Source organism: Anolis carolinensis, chromosome 6 (assembly GCF_035594765.1).
Source record: "Anolis carolinensis isolate JA03-04 chromosome 6, rAnoCar3.1.pri, whole genome shotgun sequence".
Lineage (NCBI taxonomy): Eukaryota > Metazoa > Chordata > Lepidosauria > Squamata > Dactyloidae > Anolis > Anolis carolinensis.
This window is the reverse complement of record NC_085846.1, coordinates 6,392,146-6,413,521: the sequence shown is the minus strand read 5'-3', so window position 1 is coordinate 6,413,521 and position 21,376 is coordinate 6,392,146. Positions and strand designations below refer to the sequence as shown.

General features: G+C 43.9%; 1 protein-coding gene across 2 annotated transcripts in view; it reads left to right on the top strand.

The window, feature by feature from the left end:
* The window catches only part of kcnab3 (potassium voltage-gated channel subfamily A regulatory beta subunit 3), a 46,785-nt gene that overhangs the window by 11,854 nt on the left and 13,555 nt on the right, over window positions 1–21,376 (top strand). Inside the window, exons 2-9 of one of the 2 annotated variants that reach the window (XM_062983861.1) lie at window positions 11,864–11,907; window positions 12,174–12,211; window positions 12,299–12,378; window positions 15,654–15,698; window positions 16,161–16,205; window positions 17,512–17,555; window positions 19,321–19,407; window positions 19,813–19,848. In XM_062983861.1, the coding sequence (XP_062839931.1) occupies window positions 11,864–11,907; window positions 12,174–12,211; window positions 12,299–12,378; window positions 15,654–15,698; window positions 16,161–16,205; window positions 17,512–17,555; window positions 19,321–19,407; window positions 19,813–19,848 (419 nt within the window). The remainder of the gene's footprint in view (window positions 1–11,863; window positions 11,908–12,173; window positions 12,212–12,298; window positions 12,379–15,653; window positions 15,699–16,160; window positions 16,206–17,511; window positions 17,556–19,320; window positions 19,408–19,812; window positions 19,849–21,376) is intronic. The other variant, XM_062983862.1, reaches the window with a different exon arrangement.

Sequence of the window (21,376 nt, the reverse complement as noted above, 5' to 3'; positions counted from 1 at the left end):
GCTAGACAAAACTACGGTTAGGTGGATCTGTAATTGGCTAAGCGAACGAACCCAAAGGGTGCTCACCAATGCGTCGTCTTCATCATGGAAAGAAGTGACAAGTGGAGTGCCGCAGGGCTCCGTCCTGGGCCCGGTTCTGTTCAACATCTTTATTAACGACTTAGACGAAGGGTTAGAAGGCACGATCATCAAGTTTGCAGATGACACCAAACTCGGAGGGATAGCTAACACTCCAGAAGACAGGAGCAGAATTCAAAACGATCTTGACAGACTAGAGAGATGGGCCGAAACTAACAAAATGAAGTTCAACAGGGACAAATGCAAGATACTTCACTTCGGCAGAAAAAATGGAAATCAAAGATACAGAATGGGGGACGCCTGGCTTGACAGCAGTGTGTGCGAAAAAGATCTTGGAGTCCTCGTGGACAACAAGTTAAACATGAGCCTACAATGTGATGCGGCAGCTAAAAAAGCCAATGGGATTTTGGCCTGCATCAATAGGGGAATAGCGTCTAGATCCAGGGAAGTCATGCTCCCCCTCTATTCTGCCTTGGTCAGACCACACCTGGAATACTGTGTCCAGTTTTGGGCACCGCAGATGAAGGGAGATGCTGACAAGCTGGAAAGCGTCCAGAGGAGGGCAACTAAAATGATTAAGGGTCTGGAGAACAAGCCCTATGAGGAGAGGCTTAAAGAGCTGGGCATGTTTAGCCTGCAGAAGAGAAGGCTGAGAGGAGACATGATAGCCATGTACAAATATGTGAGGGGAAGTCATAGGGAGGAGGGAGCAAGCTTATTTTCTGCTGCCCTGCAGACTAGGACACGGAACAATGGCTTCAAACTACAGGAAAGGAGATTCCACCTGAACATCAGGAAGAACTTCCTCACTGTGAGGGCTGTTCGGCAGTGGAACTCTCTCCCCCGGGCCGTGGTGGAGGCTCCTTCTTTGGAGGCTTTTAAGCAGAGGCTGGATGGCCATCTGTCGGGGGTGCTTTGAATGCGATTTCCTGCTTCTTAGCGGGGGGTTGGACTAGATGGCCCTTGAGGTCTCTTCCAACTCTACTATTCTATGATTCTATGATTCTATGAACAAAGGATTCCCCCAGGCAGGAAGCAGCCAAGCTTTGAAGCTGCAAGGCCATTCATCAAGGTGCCCAATTGCAACATTGACACTTGCCTTCAACAGACAAAAGTTGTTTCTCCAACCCAATATCTAAACCCCACTTGCCTAATTTCCAACAGACCTCACAACCTCTGAGGATACCTGCCATAGGTGTGGGCGAAATGTCGGGAGAGAATGCTTCTGGAACATGGCCAGACAGCCCAGAAAACTCACAGCAATCCAGAATGTGTTTAGAATATTGGACTGGGATTTAGGAAATCAAGGTTATAGGTTTCCCTGATCCATGAAACTCACTCGGTGACCTTTGTTTCCTCACTTGACCTATCCGATAAGGTTGTTGTTGTGGAAATAAAGTAGGGGAGCAATAGGAAGCATTGTGTTCAGCACTCTGAGTTCACTGGAAGATAGAAATAACTAAATTCTCAGCATTCACGGCTTTGTAACTCCCCTTCGGGGGACTCTCTGCTCATGCCCAGAAAAGCTGAGTTACCCTACTTCATGTGTGTTCCTGGGGACATCAGTTCTGCTCTTTTTTGCAACCTCTATCTGCCTCCCCCACTCCCACCCCCACTTTCCCTTTTTGGGGAGGGGGGACTCTTGGCAATTAGTCACCTTAATAGGTTGCAAGCCCTCAGAGATTTTGCTAATAAATCATTTGTCAGTGTTGGAATTCAACTCCACACTGCCCAAGTCTGCAGTCCTCAATGAGGAACAGTTAGCTTAGGAATAGGCTGAGAGAATCCCTTTCCCCCTGACTCCTAAATAAGAGTTGGGATGCATCTATTCGTTCTCTTCTCTCTCTTTCTGCTCTCACCCTGATTGATTTTGTAGAATGGATATTTGCAGGTGCATGCCTTTGTTTCAAATGTCTGCTTTTTACATCTGAGTGTATTGAGAGCTCTCTCTGTTTGTGTGTCAGGAGAGATGTTGTGCTTGTAGATTTTCCCCTCTTATGAACCCTAGAAGAGATGGAGTTAGAGAGTAGCTAGGACCCAGTTCTTTACTATAAAGAAATGTAGATATTGTTTTTGTAAATATACCTTTTGTGATTTTAACGACAGAACTCTGCATGTTTGCTTCCTAAGCTCTAATTTTTTTACAGCCACATGGCACTTCACGCTCTGCTTGCTGTGAGCTGAATGCCAGAAAATCCTAACAGTAATGAAGTGCCTCAACCCACCAAAATTACTCATCCCACCTTCATGGATGGTAAAAGTACTAATTCCTATGCTGGTTCCAAGGAGCCCCCAGTGGCACAGCGGATTAAACCACTGAGCTACTGAACTTGCTGACCTAAAGGTCGGCAGCTTGAATCCTGACAGTAAGGTGAGCTCCCACTGTCAGCCCCAGCTTCTGCCAACCTAGCAGTTCGAAAACATGCAAATGTGAGTATATCAATAGGTACTGCTCCAGCAGGAAGGTAATGGTGCTCCATGAAGTCATGCCTATGGCCACGTGATCTTGGAGGTGTCTGTGGACAACACTGGCTCTTCGGCTTAGAAATTGAGACAAGCACCAACCCCCAGAGTTGGACACGACTGGACTTAATGTCAAGGGGAAACCTAATAATAATAATAATAATAATAATAATAATAATAATAATAATAGCAATAACTTTATTTTTTTATCCCGCCTCCATCTCCCCGGAGGGACTTGGGACAGCTTACATGGGGACGAGCCCAATCAACATAGTTAAAATAACACACTGAGATACATAAAACAATATCATAAAGCAAAATAAAACAGCAACATTATACCAGACTAGCTGTGCCCAGCCACGCGTTGCTTTGGCATATGGGAATCCTTTGTTGGCCAGGTGGAATAGCAGTGAATAGCCTTGCAGCCTCAAAGCCTGGTCATTTTTTTCTTATGGGAATCCTTGTTTGGTGAGCTGGAATGCAACGGAATAGGGTTGCTGCTTGGAAGTCTAGGTACTTTTGTTCTAGAGGAATGTTTTTTTGAGACTGCTAGAATTGCAATGAATAGCCTTGTTGCTTCAAAGCCTGACTGCTTGCTACCTAGGGGAATCTTTGGTTGGTCAGCTTCAATAGTACATAGTAGTATCACTGCTTCAAAGCCTGGCCACCTTCTACAAGGTTAATCCTTTGTTGTTATGGTTGAATTGCACTGAATAGCCTTGCAGCTTCAATGCCTGGCTGTGTTATACCTAGGGGAATCCTTGTTTGGTGAGCTGGAGTAGCACCTTCAATCAAAGAGCTGCTTTGAAGCCTGGCTACTTCCTTTGTAAGGGAATCCTTGTTTGGCCAGCTTGAATTGCACCAAATAGCCTGTCCGCTCTCTACATACGGGCATGCTGTTTTCTTTTCCTTTTTTTATGGTCACTCCTTGGAAAGTGATTAGTTTTGTGGCCAAATTTGGTGTGATATGACCCAGTGATTTTATTGCTTACTCTGTCCTAATGATGCACATTACATTTTTATATAGAGAGATTATATAAGGCGACCATTGAACCAACAACCAGTGAACCTGAAATAACTATCAGTTTTCTGGGCATGGGTAGGCGGACTGGTGCAAATCAATTTTGAGGATAGAGTTGATGGATAAAGTGCGTAAATCAGACGACAAAATCAGGGATGGAGGGCAATGTAACATAGAACATAATATCTCTGGGTAGAGAACAGTAGTATAGTGCCAGGCTGAGATTTTATGTCCTAGTTAAAAACGTGACTGTTCTGTTGTGCTTTTGAGTAGACAAATCCGTTATAACCTGGGCCATATCTACACTGAAACTTGCCCTGCTTACTTTTAGTTTGATTCCCATTCAAATTTATCTTCCCTACCTGTTGTATCTATTTGATGTATGTCCTATTTGTAATAGACACTCCCTAAATCAGTTTTGATTATCGCCCAGATGTTATCCTGTATTGGACCTTTAATGCCTGGACATTTTAACTATGTCGATTATAACTATGACTTGTTTAAATTGTTTGTAAATTGTGTTGTCTGATGTCTAAATTGTTATTTTATGATTTTATGTGATTATGTTGGGCTTGCTCCCTGTGTGAGCCACCCCGAGTCCCCAGCTGGGGAGATGGAGGCGGCATACAAAAATAATTTTATTATTATTATAAGTATGACACAGCAAACAAGATAGATATGCTGGATTTCATATCACAAAATCACAAGTCGAACACTTCCCAAGTGTCTAGGACTGTGTGATGTATTTTCGGATGATGCGCGCAGATCCCAGTAGGGTGGCCTTTTGCAGTTGGCAGATCGTAATTTTGTCAATGTCTATTGTTTCCAAATGCCAGCTGAGATCTTTTGGCACGGCATCCAGTGTGCCCATCACCACCGGGACCACCTGCACTGGTTTCTGCCAGAGTCTTTGAAGTTCAATCTTGAGGTCCTGATAGCGGCTGAGTTTTTCCTGTTTTTTTCGTCAATGCGACTGTCACCTGTGATGGCAACATCAATTATCCAAACTTTTTTCTTTTCCACAACTGTGATGTCTGGTGTGTTTTGTTCCAGAACTTTGTCAGTCTAGATTCAGAAGTCCCACAGTATCTTTGCGTGCTCATTTTCCAATACTTTTGCAGGTTTGTGATCCCACCAGTTCTTTACTGCAGGGAGGTGGTATTTGAGGCATAAGTTCCAATGAATCATTTGGGCCACATAGTTGTGCCTCTGTTTGTAGTCTGTCTGTGCGATTTTCTTTCAGCAGCTGAGGATATGATCAATGGTTTCGTCGGTTTGTTTGCACAGTGTGCATTTTGGGTCATCAGCTGATTTTTAATCTTGGCCTTAATTGCCTTTGTTCTGATGGCTTGCTCCTGGGCTGCAAGGATCAGGCCTTCTGTCTCCTTCTTCAGGGTCCCATTCATGAGCCAGAGCCAGGTCTTCTCCTTATCAGCTTTTCCTTCAATTTTGTCAAGGAACCTTCCATGCAATGTTTTGTTGTGCCAGTTGTCAGCTCTAGTTTGTAGTGCGGTTTTCTTGTACTGGTTTTTTGTCTGCTGTGCTTTGAGGAGTTTCTGATTTTACTTCAATCAAAGCAGGTTCTTCACTTTGCTTTACATATTCTGCAAGGGCATTATATTATTATTATTATTATTATTGTTGTTGTTGTTGTTGTTGTTGTTATTATTTGGGACCAAGTTGACTACGGGATTGTCTAGTCAAAAGCACAGCGGATCATCCACATCTTTTCATCTTTATGGATCTTTGCCTTTACCTGTGCTGGTTCCAAATGCTAATATATGTTCAGTAGGCTTGTCCGATCGATGGAAAAAATGTTTCAATTCTCGTTTCTAAAGTAGGGGGTGCCGGCTCTTCGATATAGAAATTATTTCTTAATTTTTCACCCAAAATTTTCGGATATTTCCGAAAATTCGTAATGTTTCTAAAATGTTTCTAAAATGGCGGACGCGCATGCGCAATTGCCAAAAAACAGGAAACCGGGGGGGAGTTTTCTGGGGGTCTCCTGCCCTCATTTCTTGAGCTATCCTCATCAAATTTGGTACAGTGGGAGAACACATTCCACACTCTTTGCTCAACAAATTGCAGAATGTTTCCTTTCTCCTATGATTTTTGGCAAATTTTCATAACTTTTTATAATACACTATTTTTGAATATTTGAAGAAACCTGTTCCTGGTTTGAAAGTCTTATTTCCTGTTCAATTGGGTTCTTATCACTGTAAAAGTCCCTCTTCTACTTGTGTAGACTTTGGATTAGAAATGCAGCACACGCCAAGCAATGCCTTGACAGCATTAGCAACGTCCTTTGGAAACTATAAATTGCTGTGGACCCTCTATTGAATCAAATCAATTTCTGACTTTGTGATTGCAGAAATAAAACTCAGCCCAAGGCTTGGGGATAGAAATGGAGCATGAGGGAAGCACTGCCTTGGCGGGTGCCCCACGTCCTTTGGAAACTATTTCTTCCAATGTACCCTTTAGGTTTGAAAACAATGTGTGTCTTTGTGATTGCTGCAATAACACTCAGCCCGGGGGCTTGGGATTACAAACGGAGCGGGAGGGAAGCAATGCACTTGCAGAAACGCAGACGTCCTTTGGAAACTATTATTTTCAAGTCCCCCCCCCTTTCAGGATTGCAAAGAAGGGCTGATGTGGTGATTGCTAAATTCCAAAAAAGAAAACAGAAAGGCAAAGGGACTCCCTCTGGAGTAGAAAAGTAAAGCACCCCAATCTCTGCACTTGCAGGAACGCAGACGTCCTTTGGAAAATAAAAGTTCCCTAAAGCCACAGCAAGGACTCTGCCACAAGCCCCAAGCCAATTTCCCAAAAAAACCCACAATATCGAACCAGCAACAACAGACAGACACTCTACCCCCTATAGCCAGAACAGTCACTTAGCCCTCTCTCCCCCAAGCAAGCAAGCAGCTTCCCAGCGCACGTGAACCATCCTCTCTCCTCGGTATCCTAGCCCAGAATGGCTTGGCTCAGTTGGGGAGGGGATTTTTATAGACATCCTCCACGTGGACGCGGAGGATGCTAGCCCCCACCTTTTTCAGCCATCGTGGAAGTCTCTGATTGGCCAGGGAGCGGTAGCCAAGTTAGGCTGCGCTAGGCTCCCATTCATGTTAGGTTGCAGAAACAAACAAAAAATTAAAAAAAAATTAAAAAAATATTTTAAAAAAATTTTGGAAGGAAAAAATTTAACGAAAATTTTAAGAAACAATTAGAGAATGGGCCAACGATGGTTCGAATTACATTGCCAGTTGCGCCCAGGGAAAACGTTTCAATACTTGTTTCAAAAAACGAGAACAATCAGAAATAATTACGAAACGAGAAACATAACGAAAATTTGGACAACCCTAATGTTCAGAGTGGTTTTAATCTATCCCCAGCAAAGCAAATGGGGAGGAAAGTTTACTATTTTGGATTAAACCACCCATGAACCCCATTCATTTTGGCCAATAGCTATGGTAGCCAGGAGAACTCGGGAGTTGTGATCCCAATAAAATGTCACCCAACACTGGTCCAGCTCTTGTATGAAACTGGACTGATTTTCTTGAGTTCACTTCAATCAATCACTTCCACTCTGTATATATTCATGGGCCAACTTTGACCCTCCAGGTGTTTTGGACTCCAACTCCCACAATTCCTAACAGCCTACCGGCTGTTAGGAATTGTGGGAGTTGGAGTCCAAAACACCTGAACGGCCGAAGTTGGCCCATGAATATATACGGAGTGGAAATGATTGATTTTTATGTAAATGGAGTGAATGGAGAGTTTCTGGGGAATTTTTTGGTCCCTGCAAAGTGACTCCCTTATGCCTTGGTTCTGGTCCGTCGGTGCAAGGCAGGGACGGCAGGGTTGCGTTTCTGGCCCCTCTGCCTTTGCCATCTGTTTCCTTCATATCCCTTATGGTTTAATTATGAGGCCAAGGCATGATCCGTATCAACGCGCCAGCTGGCGTTTGGGGGACAGCGATACTTATTCCCTTGATATGGGGAGGGCAAGGAACGGCGGAGTTGGCATAGCCATCGCTTGCTCTCAGACCCTTTTATTTCCCTTTGTTTTATTTGACCCTGATGCTCCCTCTGCTTTCAAATCATTTGGACCCATACAAACGAAGGAAGTCTGGAGAGACATGATGGGGAAAGGAGGAAACGCAGGGTTATTTCTCCAGCAGGCAAACATATATGTTTTGACTTTTACAGAGAGAGATGATGATGGTGATGATAATGGTAATGTGTTACCCATTTCTCCTTATTGCTTATGACAGGGTACAACATGATTAAAATTTATCTATACACACAATAAAAGTGAAAATCCATATGTGTGTATGTGGCTGGGGTGTTCACTTACATAGACAAGCTCCTGCCTTCACTAACAGCTATAGCTCCCACTATTCAGGAGACACCAGTGGCCCTCTCTCCAATGACATTACAAGTTATAGTGAGCGCCGTGAACATGTGCAACCTCTGCCAGTGTCTTCCACAAACATCATACTGTCCACCACCAGGCTTTCATACAGGGACAATTTCCTCCTAGATTTTCTGTTTTTCCTCCAACACAGACATCCCAGTGTTTCTCTCCATTAGTGTGGAATTTGCATGACCCCGCCCACTGCCTCTCCCGTAACCCTTTCCTGTTCTTTTCTATGGCACACACTAAACAAAGGAATTGATCAGCAACTGAACATACTAGAGGGGTTTGGGGAGAATTCACCATGATTTATAGGAGTTGTAGGGACTGGGATGTATAGTACACCTGCAATCTAAGAGCACTCTGAACTCCACCAACGATGGAACTGGAACTAACTTGGTACACAGTTAGTTTCATGACCAACAAAAAATGCTGGAGGTGTTTGGAGACATTTATAAGAGTTGTAGTTCACCTACGTCCAGAGCACACTATGATCCCAAACAATTATGGATCTGGACCAGACTTAGCATGCATACCCAATATGCCCAAATTTGAATACTGGTGGGTTTTGAGAGGAATTGGCCTGGACATTTTGGAGTTTGAGGTGCTGAGATGTATAGTTAACCTCCAAACAGTGAGCACTCTGAACTTCACCAAACATGGAATTGGACCAAAATTGGCACACAGAACCCCCATGACCAGCAAGAAATACTGGCGGTCTTTGGGGAAAATTCACCTTGATTTGGAGGAGTTGTAGTTCATCTATATCCAGAGAGCATTGTGAACCCAAACACCGATGGATCTGGACCAAACTTGGCACAAATACCTGATATGCCAAAATTTGATTACTAGAGGGGTTTAGGGGGAACGGACCTTCCTTTCTGGGAGTTGTAGTTCACCCACAACCAGAGAAACTGTGCCCTCCACTGATGATGGACCTGGTCCAAACTTGGCACACAGAAACTCTATGACTAATTCAACCTACTGGAGGGGTTTGGGAGGATTGACTCACCATAGTGGGAGTTGTAGTTTACCCTACAGCCAGAGAGCACACTGAACCCCAACGATGATGCTTCCAGAGCAAACTTGCCCAACAACACAAACTTTAAGTAGTGATGGAGTTTCTTGGGGTTAACCTGACATGATGTGAGTTTTAGTTCACCCACAACCTTATGCATTTTGTACAATTACAAAAATGGCTTTTTCAAATAACCCAGACAACGTCAGATACCCAAGATTGTGTGTGTGTGTGTGTGTGTGTGTGTGTGTGTGTGTGTGTATATATATATATATATATGGATTTGACTGAAGTTATTTAAGAACAAACCTACAGAACGTGTTCATAACTTGCTGTGTCTGTACACGTGTTTCTTCAGTTGTAAAATGCCATTGGTTGTATGACACAGCCTAATTTCAATCCCAACAACAACAGCAACAACGAAAAGGATATACGTACCTGTGAGTCTTAGACACACTTCATATTTAGAGAAACTTGTGTAGGAAACAAGTGTGTCTTAGAACTGAACAAGTACAGTATCAAATAGCATGGAACAAGTATACTTAAATGACGAGTTGCCTTTCCTGCAGATTTCCTGAAAAGACAATTCATTATTTTTTCCTCTATGAAAAAGTCTAGGAAATGGGAAGGTCTCAAAGGTAGTCCTGAGGCCACATGCCATTGAGTTTTTGTGTTAAGAAAGGAAGCTGGGATGATGATAATAATAATAATACCAAGGTAGACCCATAGAGTTGGAACAGGGTCCCAAAGGCTATGTTCCCTAACTTTGGACATGTGAAAAGATGAATCTAAAGCCATTGGGACCCACCAAGGGAGGTAAGGGCCAACTTGGGCCCTCCAGGTGTTTTGGACTCCAATTCCCACCATTCCTAACAGCCTCAGGCCCCTTCCTTTTGCCCCTCCGCCGCTTAAGTGGTGGAGGGGCAAAAGGAAAGGGCCTGAGGCTGTTAGGAATGGGGGGAGTTGGAGTCCAAAACACCTAGAGGGCCCAAGTTGGCCTTTGTTACGGGATCTTTGCACAAACCTACTCTCTGCTCTTCCAAGTGGCAAATGGAAAATGCCAATGAGTGGAAAATCTGTTGTCTCTCTTTCACCGCCTGAAGGTTGTTCTCCAAATCACTGTCCCATGCCATCCCACCGCTTCCCACTTTATCTCCCCTGGAACCTCTAAGCCGGCGCAGCGGTGACCCCGTTTCCAAGCCCCGAGTTTGGCTTCCCATCTATTTTTATCTCCCTTCTTGCTCACAGCGGTGGCTCCGCTCGCTAATGAAGCTGCGAGAGGCGCATGGCAGCGCTAATGAACATGGGGACAGGAGAAGCAGGGTGCGGAGGGCATCTCTGGGGGCACCGCTCTGTCTCTCTCCGAACGTGGCACCCGGAGTCCCGGCTCCAACTACCGCTTGACTCACTCAACTGCGAGGCGCACATAGAAGGCATATTGAACCCATTATAATGGATTAGTTCCCCCTGAATGTGTTTTCCGTTGCGCATCGGAGAGCAGCTGATGTGAAGAATAATGTGGCTGCACTTAATTTCTCCTTCCCTGCTCCATTTTTCTGACTCTCACTTGTTCCCTCTAAAGGAGTGTTGTTGACCTTCAGATGTCGCTCAGCTTGAGTCTCATCACACCTTGCTATTGGCTCTCCTGGGTGGAGATGCTGGACACTGTAATTGGACATCTAGAAGGCCACAAGATGATCTTCACTCCCAAAGTTTCCAATTCCCTCATAGTCCTCAAATCCTTGATCAGATGTTGGACTTGATAAGTTTTTGGCCTGATGTTGGACTGGATAGGACCTTTGTTTGATGTTGGATCAAGGTCCTTAGTCCAATGTTGGTCTAGATCTGATATTGGACTAAGACAGGTTCTTGGTCTTCACATCTTTTTATTTTTCATATATAGACCAGGTAGGCCTTTGTCTGATGCTGGATTAGATATGCTCTTGGTCTGAACTTGAACTAAATATGCCCATGGTCTGAGCTTAGGCTAGATATGCCCTTGGTCTGATCTTAGACTACATATCCCCTTGATCTGAGCTTAGACTAGATATTCCCTTGGTCTGATCTTGGACTAGCTAGATCCTTATTCTGAGCTTACACTAGATATGCCCTTGGTCTGAGCTTGGACTAGATATATCCTTGGTCTGATCTTGGACTAGCTAGATCCTTATTCTGAGCTTACACTAGATATGCCCTTGGTCTGAGCTTGGACTAGATATATCCTTGGTCTGAACTAAGACTAGATAGGTCTTTCTCTGAGCTTAGACTAGATATACCCTTGATCTGAGCTTAGAATAGATATATGCCCTTGGTCTGAGCTTGGACTAGATATGCCCTTGGTCTGATCTTAGACTAAATATGCCCTTGGTCTGAGTTTGGACTAGATATGCCCTTGGTCCGAGCTTAGACTAGATATGCTCTTGGTCTGAGCTAAGACTAAATATGCCCTTGGTTTGAGCTTGGACTAGATATACCCTTGGTCTGAGCTTAGACTAGATAGATCTTTGGTCTGAGCATGGACTAAATCTGTTGTTGGACTAAGATAGGTCCTTAGTCTTCATATGTTTTTATTTTTAATATATGTTTGTTGGACTAGGTAGGATCTTGGTCTGATGTTGGAATAGAGATGCCCTTGGTCCAATATTGGACTTGATCTGATATTGAACTAAGATAGATTTTTGGTGTTCACAACTTTCTATTTTTTATTTATGGACTAGAAACACCCTTGATTTGGTGCTAGACTAGATCTGATATAGGACTAAGACAGATCCTTAATCTTTATATCCTTTTATTTTTCATTTACCATGAAATTAAAATCTACCCAATCATCATCTTTAACCATTTATTTTCCTTTCTCTTTTCCGTAGGAACCTGGGCAAATCAGGACTTCGTGTTTCCTGTCTTGGGCTTGGTAAGTTCTTGGGAGGAGAAACACTTGGTTTGTTGAGCTTACAACAGGCATGGGCAAACTTGGACCCTCCAGATGTTTTGGAACCCCCCCCCCAGGAATTGAAGTCCAAAACACCTGGAGGGCTGAAGTTTGCCCATGCCTGTCTTACAACATCCCCCACTCCTTTTGAGGGCAACAACTTCCAGAATCCCCTGGTTTCTTGGATGGTTTTCAGAATCTCCTTTGGATGTGTCATTCTCAAAAATCTCCATTTCTCCCCCCTGCAGGCACATGGGTGACCTTCGGATCACAGATTTCAGACGAGGTAAGCACTCATGATCAGAAATCCTCTTTTCCCTTCTTTGCTCCTCGTCCAGGGCCCCATCGTTTACCTTTTCCTTTCTGTTTCCAGATGGCAGAGAATGTGCTCACCATCGCTTATGAAAACGGAGTCAACCTCTTTGACACGGCTGAGGTCTACGCTTCTGGAAAGTATGTCCACCTATTTCATCCTCAGTTACTTTCCACTAAAAGGGGGTGGATCCCATGACTATCTTCTGTGTAGCTTTGGGTTGCATAAGCCCACTGTGTCAATCAGAAATACATCCCACAGAGCAGGGTTGCATATCCATGCCAGGGAAAAGAAATAGCTACCATGTAGATGATGATGATGATGATGATGATGATGATGACGACGACGATGTTCACCATCTCCATCACCATTTTGCTCCAGTATTGCAACTCAAGGTGGCTTTGTTGTTGCCATTTGCAATCAGCTTTGCTTAAGACTTTTGGCAATTCCAAGATCCACAGGTCTTGCAAAGTCATTGGCCGCTGTGGATTCCATCATTGAGTCAATCCATCACCACTCCCTTTTGTTTGTGTGCCGAGACATTTTCAAATTACAATAACCCTACAAGCAATAGATGATGATGATGATGATGATCATCATAATCAATTGCTGTATTTTATTGTTTTTGCCAAGGGGTACTGTGAATTTATGATGTTGTGTTTACTGTTTATTGACTATGTTTTGTTTTGCACTTGTTGTATTTTGTATTTTGCCTCACACCTTGAGTGTTTTGTGAGCTGCCCCGAGTCCCTCTGGGAGATGGTGGCAGGATATAAATAAAGTTTATTTATTTATTATTATTATTATTATTATTATTATTATTATTATTATTATTATTATTGACATCATCATCATCATCATCATCATTACCATTTTAGTCCAATATTGCAACTCAAGTTGTGTTGTATATCCATGCCAGGAGAAAGAACTATCTGCCATGTAGATGATGATAATGATGATGATGATGATGACGATGACTATCACCATCACCATTTTACTCCAGTATTGCAACTCAAGGTGGCATTGCTGTTGCCATTTGCCATCAGCTTTGACTTTTGGCGATTCCAAGATCCACAGGTCTTGCAAAGTCATTGTATATGCCGTCGTTGAGCCAACTCATCACTTTCCCCTTTTATTTGTCTGCCCTCAGGTCATTTCCAAATTACAGTGACCCTAAGGCAATCCCATAATGCTATATTCTTTTAACCTGAGATTGTGTGACCCACCTGGTGTCCCATAATGGGTCTCTGTGGCCAAGAGGAGAATCCAGAAGTTGCCCAGACTCATGGCCTAATGTTCAACGCACTTGGACTCATTGGCTCATTGCTATGGTCTCATGGAGGTTGGACTTCACAAGGCCTTCAGCCTTCTCTGACCTAGTTTGATGCCTCATCAAATTAGACATGATCCAGGATGCCATAGCATTGAGCCATGGAAGTTAAAGTGGTGTCAAAGCTGCAGTGTAGATGCATCCCACATCTTGCTTCTTGCTGCTCACCGGTTTGCCCCGTTTTACTTCTGCCTGCCAGATACTATCACGGAAAACTGCTGTCTCAGGGCTTTTCAGGAGGCAGGAGTGGAAAATACATGACATGATTCTGTCAGGCCAGATTTGAGGGTGAGCTGATGCTCAAGGAAGGAAGGAATGAGGCTCTGGACCGGGCAAGGAACGGAGAGGCAATCTGTCGCAAGGGTCAGGCGAGGTGACGGAAAGCTTCCGAACGGACAAACAGATGATGCGGAGAAGTCGGGAATGATTGAGGAGAAGTGGCAGGTGCCCGGATCGCTGGGTGTGTGTCTACACTGCAGAATTAACACAATTTGAGAACATCATCTCAGCCAAAAAGTGCCAGCTAGAACAGGCATGGGTAAGCTTGGGCCCTCCAGGTGTTTTGGACTTCGACTCCCACAATTCCTAACAGCCTACCGGCTGTTAGGAATTGTGGGAGTTGAAGTCCAAAACACCTGGAGGGAAGGCCCAAGTTTGCCCATGCCTGTGCTAGAACTCCAAGTGGTGTCCAACTACATTAAATCTGCAGTGTAGATGAACCCGCGGAGTCATCTGACTTCAGCAATTCTATATCGGTGCTTTCCTCTGGGGCTTTCTAGTCAGTGTCTTTGGAGACTGGAAGAAACGCAGAAGTGAACTTGACAGCAAAACCAAACAAGAGCCAGGCTGACCCGTTCTGGTAGAAGAGCAGGTTCAGAAATGCGACAACGTTGTGATGCTGATTGCAACCGAACGTTGTCCTTTTTCCAACGACTTGTGGCCTTTATCGCTCGGAGTCAAAGCAAACTCAAGGCAAAAAGCCACTGGCTATCTTCGGGCGCTCATTGAAACCTGTTACTCCCATTCTGTTTTGATATATATATATATTTCTCATTTGTACCAACCAACTAATAGGCATCTATATATATATATATAAATGTAATGTGCATAATTCCCATGGAGTAAACAGCAAAACCACTGGGCCAAATCACACCAAATTTGGCCACAAAAGACATAGTCATCCAATCTATGTCTTTCCATCAAAGAACCCTATAAAATTAGGTCCAAATTACAGAAACCCCCCAAAACCCAATATTACAAACCACGCATGCGCAGAGCCCTCCCCCTTGGAAACTTGGTGATGTTAGCCAGGTGGGTGGGGCTTCAAAACGTGACTGAGCACAGCAAGACAGATTTCCAGACAGGAAACAACCAGAGCCAGCTAACACCTCCCAACAAAGGATTCCCCCTCAGAGTCATCATCATTATTATTATTATTGGGTTCCTGGGAACCATCAAAATGAACAAAACCTGGTAGCCAGCTTTAAAAAAAAACTCTACAATCAGGACAGTAAATAAAGAACAACACTCTGAAAATAAGGGTATTTGAGACAGGAAACAACCAGAGCCAGCTAACACCTCCCAACAAAGGATTCCCTTAGAGATGAAGCAACCATGCAAGCTCATTCATTGCTAACCAAGGTGACTAATTACAACATTCTTACTTGTTTCCACAAACAATAACCCACTTAGGACGAAACCACAGCAACACGTGGCCGGGCACAGCTAGTATATATATATATGTGTGTGTGTGTGTGTGTGTGTGTGTATACATATGTGTGTGTGTATATAATATTAAAGTCTAAATTGTAATTTCACTGATGAATAATTCAGCGAATGCATCTACACTGTACAATTAATGCAGTTTGGCACTACTTTCATTGATATGGCTCAATGCTTTTGGAATCATGTAGTTTGGCAAGCAACCAGCACTATTTGCCAGATCTTTAAAAACTATGATTCTCAGAATTCCATAGCATTGAGCCGTACCAGTTAAAGGGGTGTAAAACTGCATTCATTCCACTGTGTAGATGCACCCACAATCAACTCCTTCTAAAACATTGTTTCTCTTTCATTGTTTATCAGAGCGGAAAAAACTTTGGGGAACATTCTGAAGAGCAAAGGATGGAGGTAACGTCCCTTAATAACCCACTTTTTTTGGGATGTGATTTCTTTGGCATCAAAATCAACTTTCCCCAACTTTTTAGATACGTTGGCGTACAACTCCCATCATCCTCATGGTCATGGGAGTGATGGGAATTGTAGTCCAGGACCTCCCAGGTTGGAAGATGTGGACCTCAATCTTCTTCCATTACATGCCTTTCCAATATAAAGTCTTAACTCTTATTGATATTATTATTATTATTATTATTATTATTATTATTATTATTATTATTATTATTATTATATCTAGGAATCTCATAGAAATTGCTAGACAGGACATAACTCTAGGGCAGGACCTAGAGGTTTGCCCATTTGCATTTTTTCCACTTTCATGGGGTCTCTGAACCCCTAACATATATGGAAGCGAAGGGCTGGCTGTATTGAATTCCTTTGCTTTACTAATTTTCCCCTCGTTTCTCTGCTCCGCAGGCGTTCAAGCTATGTCGTCACCACAAAGATTTACTGGGGAGGCCAGTAAGTAGTCAACACTTTTGGGGGGTATTGAGCCTGGGAGGAGACACTGGGAAAGGAGGAACATTTGTGTGAGTTTGTGTCTACTTTGTTTAGTTAATACAGTTTGACATCACTTTGACTGCCATAGCTCAATGCTTTGGAACTCTGGGAAGTTGTAGTCTTGCAAAGTCACTAGCCTTCTCTGTCGGGGTGAGGTGGGGGTAAATAAACAAACAAAACACCTACTGGGTAGGTATGTGAATTCTTTCTCGAGCTGCACATAGGACTGACTGTCTCAAGGCAAGCAATTAGCTCCGAACCAAAAAACTGCAGAGTCCTGATCAGCAGCAGAGATTTATAGTACAGCCTCTGACCTTGTTTTTTTTTAGTTCAATGCTTTAATAAGCATACTTGAGCTCTGGCTTTTATCCTGTTGTAGTTCAGCAAGCAGCTGAGCATTTTTCAGACTTTTTTGACATGTCGGAGGACGAGGGGCCTGATGGGTTTCAGAGTGTTCAAAGTGATGAGTCTTGTCAGTGCCAGGAGGGATTATGTTTTGCATTTTTGTGATCGTTCCCAAGCAACCAGGGATAGTGAAACCAGTTCTCTTGGGAAACGGCCTTTGGCTGATGGGGAGTTTTCTTGAGAAGCCAGATTAGGTTTGAGAATGGAGGGAGTGAAAAATAGACAAATTAGATGATCTGAGACAATCTGTGAGAAGACCTTGAAGCCCAGGTGTGTTCGACATGATCTTATGGCCACTTGGTCAGGCTTAAACTAAGTAATGTGGGCCTCACGCTTCTCAGAGGAGACAACGTTGCCAAAGGATGGCTGTGTCTGCTCTCAAGTTCATGTTTCCAGTATCCTCAAGTTTCCTGTTTAAGTTCATGCCTATGTTTTCTTGAAGGATATACCTTGAAAAAGTTCGTGTTGCCTTGTATATGGATTTATGCTTGCAATAACGCTGTGGATTTTGGCACTCTTGTCTTTGTGAACTTAATCCTTTTCGGATTATTTCTACTTGAACCATGGCAGTTGAAGTATTTTACAGTGTAGATGCACCTTGTGTTAATGACACACAGAATCCTTTTGCAATTTGGACTCCTTTGTCAGTAACTGAAGTTAGACAAAAGTGGGAGGAAGAGAAAGAAACAGGGACCTACTAACATCAGTTGAAAAGTGTGCTGATAGTGGATTAATTAGGACTGTTGTTGCCAAAAGCGGGAATGATCCTTTTGGAGATTTACAAACCCAGGGATGTTGGGGAGGAAATGAACCCAGGTTCTTAATACCTATGTTTTAACAAATCTTCTTATTTTCTTCCAAGGGCCGAGACCGAAAGGGGTTTGTCGCGGAAACACATTATCGAAGGTAAGGCTTTTGAAGCTGGACAACGGTGGCCAATGTTGGGAGGGAGCTGGAAGTAGGGAACAAAGAAGCGATGGATGGGTTGCAAACACAGGGAAGAGATTGATTATTGGGTTTCTGTGAGTTTTCCAGGCTGTCTGGACATATTCCAGAAGCATTCTCTCCTGATGTTTCCCCAACAACTATGGCAGGCACCCTCAGAGGTTGAGAGATCTGTTGGAAACTGGGCAAGTGGGGTTTATCTATCTGTGGAAGGATGTCCAGGGTGGGAGAAAGAAAGAATTCTTGTTCGTTTGAGGCCAGTGTGAATGTTGCCAATTGGCCAGCTTGATTAGCATTGAATAGCCTTGCAACTTCAAAGTCTGTCTGCTTCCTGCCTGGGGGAATCCTTTGCTGAGAGCCATTAGCTGGCCCTGCTTGTTTCCTGTCTGGAATTCCCCTTTTTCTGAGTGTTGTCTTTATTTACTGTCCTGATTCTAGATATTTTTAAATACTGATACCAGAATTTGTTAATTTTCATGGTTTCCTCCTTTCTGTTGAAATTATCCACATGATTGTGGATTTCATTGGCTTCTCTGTGGAGTCTGGCATGACAGCTAACACCTCCCAACAAAGGATTCCCCCAGGCAGGAAGCAGCCAGGCTTTGAAGCTGCAAGGCTATTCAAAGCTAATCAAGGTGGCCAATTGCAACATTCACACTTGCCTCCAACAGACAAGAGGTCTTTCTCCCACCCTGGAGATTATTCCACACATACATATAAAAACCCCACTTGCCTAGTTTCCAACAGACCTCGCAGCCTCTAAGGATGTTAAGTCTGGTTGAGTCCGACTGACTGACTTAAGGCAAGCAGTTCGTTCCGAACCAAAACACTGCAGAGTCCTGATTAGGAGTAAGCAGAAATCAGGGTTGGTGCTCATCTCCATTTTTTAAGCCGAAAAGCCAGCATTGTCCATAGACACTTCCTAGGTCATGTGGCCGGCATTGTCCATAAACACCTCCTAGGTCATGTGGCCGGCATTGTCCTTAGACACCTTCTAGGTCACGTGGCCGGAATTGTCCATAGACACCTCCTAGGTCATGTGGCCAGCATTGTCCATAAACACCTCCTAGGTCATGTGGCCGGCATTGTCCATAAACACCTCCTAGGTCATGTGGCCGGCATTGTCCTTAGACACCTCCAGGGTCATGTGGCCGGAATTGTCCATAGACACCTCCTAGGTCATGTGGCCGGCATTGTCCGTAGACACCTCCAGGGTCATGTGGCCATTGGCATGACTGCATGGAGCGCTGTTACCTTCCCGCCGGAGCAGTACTTATTGATCTACTCACATTTGCATTTTTTTGAACTGCTGATTCTGTGCCTGGCATAGATGTGGGCAAAACATCAGGAGAGAATGCTTCTGGAACATGGCCATAGAGCTTGGAAAACTCACAGCAACCCAGGGGGTGTGTATGAATCAAATAAATACAGAAGGTTACAAGGAAGGTCCACAAAGTTGTGATTCAGAAACGCACTGTAAAACATCCCTCCCCAACTAACAACCTCTTCCACTAAGGATGATGGGATTGCCATCCCCAAATGGGGAACCTCCAGTTGGTATAAAAATTCATGTTCGGAATTGTATATGGACAGAGTGTGGCACATTTTGGGTTCGGAAAGAAGATAAGCAGGAGGTTTTGGGTAGAGGATGGCAGCATTGCAGTTTCCTAAGGATTTGGGAATAGCATGCATCTCACCCACTCTCTTTGCTTTGCAATTTTTGAAGGACTCAAAGGCTCTCTGCAGCGGCTTCAGCTGGAATACGTCGACATTGTGTTTGCCAACCGGATGGACGCCAACAGCCCCATGGAAGGTGGGTGAAACATATATTCACCCCAAACATCTAACCAAGGGTCTAGGCCAGGCATGGTCCAAGTTGGGTCTTCCAGGTGTTTTGGACTGCAACTCCCACCATTCCTAACAGCCTCAGGCCATTTCCTTTTGCCCCTCCGCCGCTTAAGCGGCGGAGGGGCAAAAGGAAAGGGCCTGAGGCTGTTAGGAATGGTGGGAGCTGGAGTCCAAAACACCTGGAGGACCCAACTTAGACCATGCCTGGTTGTAGAAGGGATCGGGGAGGGAAATGGAGTGGATCGAGGGGTCCACATCAGGGTGTCTCCCCCTCCCCCAAAAAATCTGAAATGCTTCTCTCTTGCTGCCAACTTCCCTGCTCTCCAAACTCCAACCTCGGCTCATTGGTTCTCTCCTTCCCCTCCTGCAGAATGCGACCCGAATTTCCGATTGCTCTTGCTGGAAGGTACTGCGGACTGATTACCCCCTCCCCCTTTTTACCCAATTTCCAAAATTTTCCATCCTATTTGCCGCCCCTTCGCCTTCCCCAGACCTTCCTGAGCCCCATACCTCTCAAGGCTTTACAAGGAAGGGATCAAAGTCCCAAATGAATCACAACTGTTCTTACTGTAGGGATGGGAAGAAGCTTGAAATATAATATAATATAATACAATAATACTTTATCTATTGTTATATTATATAATACAGACACAGGGAAACATTCAATGCCTTGTTACAATGACATACAATGAGACACAAATACACAGACAAAGGCAAAGGCTTCTTCTTTCATTTCCGGCTCTGGAAGCAGTGTTCATCTCTGGCTTTGTTATTTATATTCTGTGCTTCTCAGAGCGGATTACAACAAATTAACAGGCACAGGGAAACATTCAGTGCCTTGTTACAATGACATACGATGAGACATAAAGACACACACAAAGGCAAAGGCTTCTCCTTTCATTTCCAGCTCTGGAGGCAATGCTCCTCTCTGGCTTTATTATTTATATTCTGCTCTTCTCAGAATGGATTAAAGCATATAAACAGAAACAGGGAAACATTCAATGCCTTGTTACAATGACATACAATGAGACATAAAGACACAGACAAAGGCAAAGGCTTCTCCTTTCATTTCCAGCTCTGGAGGCAATGCTCCTCTCTGGCTTTATTATTTATATTCTGCTCTCTCAGAGCGGATTACAGTATATAACCAGACACAGGGAAACATTCAGTGCCTTGTTACAATGACATACGGTGGAGACATAAAGACACAGACAAAGGCAAAGGCTTCTCCTTTCATTTCTGGCTCTGGAGGCAGTGCTCCTCTCTGGCTTTATTATTTATATTCCGCCCTTCTCAGAGCGGATTACAGCATATCAACAGACACAGGGAAACATTCAGTGCCTTGTTACAATGACACACAATGAGACACACAAAACACAGGCAAAGGCAAAACACCGGCTCTCGAGGCAGTGCTCATCTCTGGCTCTGGGGGAGGTGCTCTTCTCCGTTTCCAAGCCAAGGAGCCTGCGTTGTCCTCAGACACCTCATTGTTGTGTGGCCAGCAAGACTGCTTTGAGCGTCTTTTTTGCCTTTTCCTGCTGAAGCAGTACATATTTATCTACTCACATTTGCATGTTTTCGAACTGCTAGGATGGCAGGACTAGGGCTAATGGCAGGAGCTCACCCCGTCCTGCAGATTTGAACTGCCGACCTTCAAGTCAGCAGTACAAGGGTTGAACCCATTGTGCCACCACAGCCCGAGAGATAAAAGCAGAATACAAACAAATAAATACATATTATTATTATTATTATTATTATTATTATTTCTATTATTATGATTACTAATACTAATAACAATAATATGCTATGGGAAGAGATGGTAAATTTCCTTTGGGTTATGTTTTTCTTTGTTGGGAAGGGAATTTCTGAAGATTTTTCCCTTGGTATGCACATAGTGGAGCCCCCAGTGGTGCAGTGGATCATACTGCTGAGCT